The sequence below is a fragment of the Mus caroli genome, chromosome 17 (genome assembly GCF_900094665.2).
Source record: "Mus caroli chromosome 17, CAROLI_EIJ_v1.1, whole genome shotgun sequence".
Taxonomy (NCBI): domain Eukaryota; kingdom Metazoa; phylum Chordata; class Mammalia; order Rodentia; family Muridae; genus Mus; species Mus caroli.
Window position 1 is genome coordinate 19,350,151 of NC_034586.1, and position 9,433 is coordinate 19,359,583.

At 39.6% G+C, this 9,433-nt stretch overlaps 1 protein-coding gene across 1 annotated transcript; it reads left to right on the forward strand.

Moving 5' to 3' along the window:
* Positions 1 to 233: 233 nt before the first annotated feature.
* LOC110312464 (olfactory receptor 1361) lies at positions 234 to 1,182 on the forward strand. Its single transcript, XM_021186077.1, is given in 3 exon segments — positions 234 to 251; positions 254 to 578; positions 581 to 1,182. Coding segments are annotated over 3 exon segments (945 nt in total).
* The last annotated feature ends 8,251 nt before the right edge of the window (positions 1,183 to 9,433 follow it).

A 9,433-nucleotide genomic window follows, 5' to 3' on the forward strand; every position in this document is an offset into this window, starting at 1 on the left:
GGCTGACCCACCAACAGGAACTGTCATAACCTGTACTGTATTTTACTGAGATGGAGCACACAACACATAAACAAGCTTTCAGGCCTCACGAATAAGGAAGTTAAGCCACTACACTGGGAAGAATGTTCATGCTTGCACTAGCTCCTCTGACCTAGTTCTCTGTTATTTTAATTGTCCAATCTTCACAAGCATCCTCAAGTACAGGATTTAATCATCTGCCTAGTCATAGGCCAATGAGTGGCACAAACCAGTATGTCACCAGAGTGTCACTGAGTTCCTCCTGCTGGGACTCTCCAGGCAGCCCCAGCAGCAGCAGCTCCTCTTCCTGCTCTTCCTCATCATGTACCTGGCCACTGTCGTGGGAAACCTGCTCATCATCCTGGCCAACAGCACAGACTCCCGCCTGCACACCCCCATGTACTTCTTCCTCAGCAACCTGTCCTTTGTGGATGTCTGCTTCTCCTTTACCACTGCCCCCAAGGTATTGGCCAACCATATACTTGGGAGCCAGGCCATTTCCTTCTCTGGGTATCTCACACAGATGTATTTCCTTTTCATGTTTGTGGACATGGACAATTTCTGCTGGCTATGATGGCCTATGACAGGTATGTGGCCATATGCCACCCTTTACACTACACAACAAAGATGACCCATAAGCTCTGTGTCCTGGTGGTGGCTGGATCATGGGCCACTGCCAATTTGAATGTCTTATTACACACTCTGCTCATGGCTCAACTATCCTTTTGTGGGGACAACATCATCCCCCACTTCTTCTGTGATGTGACTCCCCTCCTGAAACTCTCCTGCTCAGACACACATATCAATGAGGTGATGATTAATACAGAGGGAGCTGTGCTCATGGTTACTCCTTTTGTCTGCATCCTGATCTCCTACATCCACATCACTTCTGCTGTCCCTAGAGTCTCATCCCCTAGGGGAGGATGGAAAGCCTTCTCCACATGTGGCTCACACATGGCTGAGGTCTGCCTTTTCTATGGTACTATCATCGCCGTGTATTTTAGCCCCTCATCTGCCCATTCATCTGAGAAAGACACAGCAGCCACTGCGTTGTACACAGTGGTGACTCCCATGCTGAACCCTTTTATCTACAGCCTGAGGAATAGGACTTTGAAAGGGGCTCTACTAAAACTGGTCAACAGAAGGACTTTTTCTGCCCAGTGAGAATATTTGGACTGACCTTGTTCCTTACCGCATTTCAGAGTTGAGCACAATTCAGCAACTGGACTATGTTAGGCTCAGTCACAATACAACTTGGTTCTTGTTTCTTAGCAGACTCTCATTCACCAGGTGCTTGGGTATATTTACCAAATGATGGGGACTGGTCTTGTTTCTTTTGGGGGTTCTAGGGATGGAACTTAGCACATACTCACAAATAGTTCAACCACCTACTATATTTTGTAGACATTCATACTGACTATAAAATCATTTTGTGTGTGAGTCAAGTCCTTACTTTTTGTATGTCTGTCTGTCTCTCCTGCTGCATGCTTATATGTTTGGCATATATTTGTGAATGTGTGAGTAGAGAACAGAGGTCAATCTTGGGTGTCAAGTCTCAGGAGTCATATACACCCTTGTTGAGACAGTGCCCCTCAGGGATTCGTAGTCTCATCAATCAGGCTAGACTGGCTGGCCAGTGTACCACAGGATCCTCTGGTTCTCATCCCTTTAGCCCTGGGATTAAAGCACTCAACTGAGTCCTGCCTTTTACATTGGTTCATAGGATTAAATCAGTCTCTCATGCTTAGAAGGGAAGTTGCTTACAGACTGAATTATTTGCTGTTTAAGAAAGAATTATTTTTGAGCTACACCCAGAGACAGGTGGTTGTCTGTGAATTTGAGAGCAGCTTGATCCATGTAGAGAATCCGAGACCAGCTAAGGCTACATACTAAGACCTTGTCTCAAATACATACAATTAAAAAAAAGATTTATTTTGTTATTTCAATGTATTTGTGTGTGTGTATGTGTGTATGTGTACATGCATGTCATGGGATGTCAGGTGGAGGCTGAGGACAATGTGCAGGAGTCAGTGACCTCTCAGTTGTGTGGGTCCCAGGAACTCAACTCATGGTCAATCCTTGTGGCAAGTGCCTTTATCACCTGAGACAGCTTGCCTGTCCCTGAAATGCCCCGTTAGGAGTTCTGTTCGGGAGACAGGTGTTACCTGTGCATTTGCATATTGAGATCACCTAGGATCTAGTACAGTGTACAATCTCCACACTGAACACATCAGTCAGGGGCTCTGGAGGAAGGGGCAACTTGAAGGTTGAGAAAACCTCTGAGGTTTTTCTAATGACCAGTGTTCAGGGAGAGGATTTGCCTCATTCTCGTTTGCATGTCCTCCATTATGATCATCAGAGAGGCGACAACTCCCTTCAGTAAAAACATTTTATAAGCCCCAGAGGGGACATGGCTTCAGGCTCCCAGAGATGCATATATGTATGCCATGTGCCTTGTGTCCAGGGAGGCCTGAAGCTAGAGTTACATATAGTCATGAACTTCCCTGTGTGTCCTGGAAACTGAACCCACAATTGCAAGAGCAGCAAGTGCTCTAACCACTGAGCAGGCCCTCCAGCCCACATTGAACATTTTAATTGAAATGAGATCTGACACCAGTAAGAACAGATAAGCCTGGTTGACCTTCTGAAATCCTGGTGTTGTTCAACCTCTAGTTTATTATCATTGTTTTTCAGAACCTGGATGAACCAACATCCTTGGGTGTGCTAGGCACTCTACTCAAGACTTACATTCCAGCCCACTTTTATAGTTATCTTTTAAAAATTAATACTTTCTTTTTCTACCTCTTTCTCACTTTGATTTTGCCATGCTTTCAGGCCATTTTCAATTAATAATCATCTTCCAATAGCCACTTGATTACTAAGATTGTAGTCACATGCCATACCATGAGACTTTTGTGTTTGTCCTAAAACAATATGTGGTCATCCACATTTTTTGTAGCACTCATAATGTAAGTACAGAAGGATTAAGAGTTTATGCTAGCCCAGCTACATCAAAAGGTTGAGGACACTTAGGCTATACGAGATCCTGTTTCAAAGCACTTGCAAAATTAGCCAATGCTCTCCATGGGCAGCTGTGGGTGTGCTCTTGCCAGCCAGCACTCAGCTCACTAACTTCTCCCTGGAGGTAGGTCCTTTCTCAATCTTCCCGTCCCAAAGCCTGACTGAATTCTGCTTCAGCTAAGTTCTTTCCCTCTGTCCTACCTGAGTCTCCATGGAATGGAAAATACCAGACAATCTTAGTTTAGAATCAACAGATAACACAATTGCTGGGTACTGAATCGATCATCCTAAATTCATCAACTATTCTATGTTAGAAGTCTTCCAGTATCAGATCCTGGTAGATTCTGCCACCAGATCTAACAGTCCCCAGCCTACGTATTGTCTGCTTTGCTCCTGCCTCTCTATCCAAAAGATCAAGTTCCTTTCTCCTTCATTCCCTCTTCCTCTCTCGAACCCAGATTGCCCGCCTCCTCACCCAGTGATTGGCTTCTTGTCATCTTTATTACCCAATCAGTTAATTAGGGAAAACTCCACTACACACTGTTATTGTTTTTGTAGTTATTATTGTTTGCAGTAAACATTTTGTAATGACATGCAGGCTTCTATTGTTCACTCCCCTGTAAAATAATGTTTACACATTTGTTGTGGGTTCTGGCCAATCACTGCCCTTCCTGAGGGCACATGGACCTTGTTGACTTTGGTCACATGAGTTATAAAGAGACAATGTGCTATGGATGTGAGCCATTCTGCCTGCAGACTCTCTTCTGTACAGTCTGCTCCCCTAGGCAGACCTTGAATGCTGAGACCTAGGGAAAATACAAAGCATGGGGATGAGACACAGTAGCTTGTGCAAGTCCTGGTGACTCACAGTTGACACACAGGCCAATGAATAGAAGAAGATAGAAATTATTGCTTTGTTTGTTTGTTTGTTGTGTGTGTGTGTGTGTGTGTGTGTGTGTGTGTGTGTGTGTGTGTGTGTTTAGCCCTGGCTATCCTTAAACTCACTCTGTAGACTAGGCTTGCCTCAAACTCAGAGATCTGTCTGCTTCTGCCTCCTGAATGTTGGGATTAAAAGCCTGTGCCAACATGGCACTGCAGAATTTATGCTTTTTATAGTCACTATGACTAAGTTACTCTATGATTTGTATTTTGGAAAAAAAAAAAACAATAATGCTCGTTCTATGTTGTTTTGAAATGAGGTCTTTCTATAGATCTCAGGCTGTCACAGAATTCATCATCGTGTGTGTGTGTGTGTGTGTGTGTGTGTGTGTGTGTGTGTGTATCAGAATATATACTTTTGGGTGTTGACTTTGTTTCCCTGGAGATAAGCAGAAGAGCATGTATATGATAACCAGGTCTGTATAATGGAGCCAAGGGCTGGGTGCTGCCATTTGCCATCCTGAGGCAACTGTCAAGAACATCATTTCCGGCCCTGGCCCTGCTGTTCCCAGGCTAAAAATGGAACTGTAGGCTTAGATTTGTATAAAACCTATTTTAATAGAGGTTCTTAAATGCTTCAATCTCCCTTCTAGCACACTGACCAAAGGTAGGGGAGAAAGATGGTTAATAGGATAAAGGGGATGAGGACTTGTTTAGAAGTAGTACTTTGGAGTGACACCAATCTTTGTTGTAGGGATATCAGCAGTCCAGTCTAAAATATCCAACACAAATCTGTATTGGAAGTCCAATCAAGTTGACAAACACCAAACAGGAATCAGTAGCAGTGGCTAGCTAGACTTAGAAGACAGTGCAAGGGTCTGCCAAATTGACACGAGTCTACAGAAGCAGCAAGAAGCAGAGAAAATACCACAAGAAGTTCTTTGGTGAGTTTTTCTGTAGACATTCATGATAAGTGAAGATCTGTGAATTCCCGAAAAGCACTGCAGGTGAATCAATGCAAGAGTCATTCACTGTCTATTGGGTTCTACTTATACTCTTTCCAAAACTCTTGTGTCTGCTTTAACAAACCATCCTATCATAAGACAGCTTCCAGAAAATCATCACATGAGACAACTGAGTCTCCAAAGAAACCAGTATTTTCCAATTTATATCGCCTTTTCTCGTTAAAAAAAAATGGTTTTTCTCTAATATTGACAATTTATGTGCAATGGAAATAATTATAAGAGCAATAAAACTAGAACTTTACATCATAGTTTAAATAAATGGCTTATAGGCAATACAGTTAAACAAAACAACCGTAAATTTCTATCAGTATGCCATAATTCAAGAAAAAACATTAAATTTCTATCAATATACATTAAAAATCTTTATTTTGTTTCCTCCCCGATCATAACCAACAACAACCTACCACCCTTGATAATAACAACTATAAAATATCAAATGACCCAAATTATCCACTCCAACTTAAAAGATCGGGATGATGGTCTTCTTACAATTGCTTTTTGCATAAGTGGGGTGAAGAATTCAGTTTAGGGCCCATGGGGAAAATTTGTCTGAAAAAGCTATCTGTAGCATTTGTTGTCCAGTCTCTGTGTTGTCCAGTTTCTGTGTGACAGATTTTTTTGGGCTTGCCTTTTTTGAAGTTGATTTTCATGTGTATTTTTGAGAAATCAGGAATTGAGACAGTGTATGAGAGTCAATCACCTTGTTTTGTGAAGACAAGCATGTTTCAGCTGACAAAGTTTCCCCTGGTCAGATCTAATCTTTATAAGTTTTCTTGGTAATGATATTTTTTCACTCCCTGTAGATACATAAGTTTAACCATGTCCCCATCTTAAGACTATTGTAGGTTTCTATTCTGATGTCAACACATCCTTATAGTATATTGGCTGACTGGTTCCTCAGTTTTTTGATAACCCAGTGTCTCTTAGCTGCTGTTGTTCCTTTTTCACCAACATTTGAAAATGTAGAGATACAAAAGTATTTTCAGTCTGTGTTTGGGGACTTTTACTGTTCCTGTTTGTTTAATAAGCATGTCTTTCAAGGTATGATTAGCTCTTTCTATAATTGCTTGTCCTATGGGATTGTGTGGTATACCAATAACATGCTTAACATTATAGTATGCAAAGAATTGCTTCATCTTATTGAATACATATGTGGGATCATTGTCAGTTTTAATTTGTGCAGGTATTACCATAATTGCCATTATTTCCAATAATTACCCAATCAGCCTTTCAGAACTTAAAGCAGTTGCCCATTAAAACCCCCAGTATGTGTCAATGGTATAGTTTTCCAAATTTTATAAAATGGAAAACATCCACCTGCCAGATGTCATTTTTTGGTAACCCTAGAGTTACTATCAGCAGGTAACAGAGTTTGGTTGTATACAGAACACATAGGATATTTTTCAAATTATTTCTTTGTCCTGTTGCCAAGTGATAGACAATTTTTCTTTAATCTTTTCCCATTAATGTGATGTTTCTTACAAAATTTTGTGGCCTCTAACACATTTCCTATTAACAACTGGTCAATCTCATCATTTCTTTGAGATAATGGACCTGCTAAACCTTTATGAGACAGAATATGAATAATATATAATGTATAATTTGTACTTCTTATGACCTGTTTCAAGTGTATAAATAGCAAAGTTAATTCTGGGTTATCAAGTGCAAATTTAGTAGTCTCTATAGCAAAAGGACTCTTTCTGCATATAAGGAATCAGTATTATGTCAAGAGATTCAGGAAAATCTAATAATACCATAAGGATTGCATGTAATTCTGATTTTTGAACTGAGGTATATGAACTTTTGACCACCTTGCTTTTGTCAGACTTATAACCTGCCATTGCCATCTTGTGTACATCAGAGTATAATGTGCCTCTGGAATTGGTGTTCTCTTTCCAATATGTGGAAGAATCAAATTAGTTCTTTTTATACATTTGCTTTTCAGATATTTATTATTAATTTCACCCAAGTAGTTTACAAGCTCTTTGCAAATCTTCATTGATCACCAATAATGACATAATCTCAGCATTTGTAAGAGCTACAACAATTTCAGTCAGATATTTTTCTGACAATTGACATACTCTTATTATACCTTTTATAATTAATTCAGAAATATTTTCTATATATTCCTTCAATTTTATACTTTGTTCATGAGCTGAGAAGATACATTCCATTATATTACCTTCTGTTTGCATAATGTGCCCAGCAGGAGAATGAGTTGAAGACAAAATGACCAAAATACAATCAAGTTTAGGATCAATTAGATCCACATATGCCGTTTGCAGTCTTTGTTCTACAAGGGTTAACTCTTTTTCTACTTCAGCTGTTAGACATTTTGGACTATTTAAATTTGAATCTCCTCGTAATGTTTGAAACAAATCACTTAACTTACATGCATTGATTCCAATTACTCAGCTAGTTAATTTCTTCCATTAATTACTGAAAATTGTTAAGAGTTTGCAATTGGTTCCTATGCTTCTGTGCCTTTTATGATCGAATTTTATGTTGATTGATTTTATAACCTAAATAAGTTAGTGAATCTCTTCTTTTTATTTTGTTCTGGAGCAATCTGTATTTCCTAGCATGGCAGAATTCTTTGTGTTATCTTAAACATATTCTTTGAAACATCGTCATTAGAATCAGCCAACAAAATGTCATCCATATAAAGATAAACGATAGACTGAGGTTATTGCCTATGAATTATTTCTATGGTTGTTGCACTAAATATTGACATAAAATTGGACTACTGAACATTTCCTGTGGAAGTGCATTCCAATCACATCTTATCATTGGACCACTGTTGTTCAGAATAGGCACTGAAGGAGCAAGTCTTTCCTTATCCTGTTCATGTAAGGGTGTGGGGAAAAAAAAGTAATCTTTCAAGTCACTTATTATTATAGTCATGATCATTAACAAAGAAGGTAAAGGAATTCCAGACTGTAAAGGACCTATTGATTGAATTATTCTATTAACTGCCAGATAATCAGATAATGGCCAATGATCATTCGCCATTATCTGATTTCTTTCTTTTCTTTCGTTCTTTCTTTGTTTTCAATAAACACGGAGGAATTGTATGGGCTAGTAGACTCTTGTATATGTTGAGCCTCTAACTGCTCTTGTACCATTTGTTCAAGTGCCTGCAATGTTTCTTTTGTTATGGGCTACTGCTCTTGCCACACAGGTCTGTTTTAGGGGCAAGGCTGTTGCTATGTCAGCAGTGACCTTTTTTTATAAATTTATAAATTCAATCCCTGTGATGTTCTGTTTTCGGAGCATGGGAAAAGCTTTTGATAGTTTTTGATCATCAGTATCAATACCTTTCCCTGGGAATCTACCATATCACACTTAATTTCCTTATTTGCTGTGCCTAGAATTGCAGGAATATTAATTTGCTTCCCTTATTGTTGTAAGAGATCTGTTCCTCTTAAATTTATGGGTATGTCAGCCACATAAAGCCTCCTCTTCCTTGTTTTGCCCTTTTGGTCCCACACAGTTAATCTATTGAACACTTTTTCTTATTCCTGATAATTTATCAATTCATATAAAATGTGTGTAAACCTTCTAAAGTGACCAATCTGTATTCCAAGACTTTTAGGAAAGAATACTATCACCAGCTCCTGTAGCCACCAAACCATACTTACTTACTGGGGTCCAGCCTCAACACAAGTCAGAGGTTGTCAAGGACTAGGGATACCTGATAGGCAAATAAGAAAACACAATTGAGGTACAAGCTGACAGGCTGTTTTTGCAATGAGAGATCCTGAATTCGGGAGTCAGGTGCTCAACAGATTTGACTCAGCCTTAGTCTTTTATTGAAATCATAGAATTAGTTGGGTTACAAAGTTCATAGGGGGTTGGGTAAATGCTTCTCTATTTTCCTACGTCAACCTTTTCTTGTGATTGAGAGTAGTACAGATTTAGAACAGAAAAAAAGCAACTATAAAATCTCAAACATAAAAGTTTTATAGCAAGCACATTTTTTAATATCTCCCGACCACCAGTCTCCAGTGAGGTCAAGGCCAGCAGTATTGAGGTCACAAAGTCATTATCTTTCAGACATGTGTGAGACAGTATGGTTTCATAAAAGGGCAAACATGAGGTCATACTGGTAACCATGCAGTCTTTGTAATTCTTCTTGGGCATGACCTGCACACCATCTAATTAATTCTCCTGGCTGTTCTAATTTTCTACATTTTAATTCTTCTTCTAGATACTTAATTCTCTCTCTCTCTCTCTCTCTCTCTCTCTCTCTCTCTCTCTCTCTCTCTCTCAGTACACTCCCATGGCAATGTGCTTCAAGGTGATCATAAAAATATAGCAAAGGGAGCTGGAGAGATAGCTCAGTGGTTAAGGGCACCGCCTGCTCTTGAGAAGGTCCTGAGTTCAAATCTCAGCAACCACATGGTGGCTCACAACCATCTGTAATGGAATCTTTTTAATTAGGTACTTATTTCATTTACATTTCCAATGCTATCCCAAAAGTCCCCCAC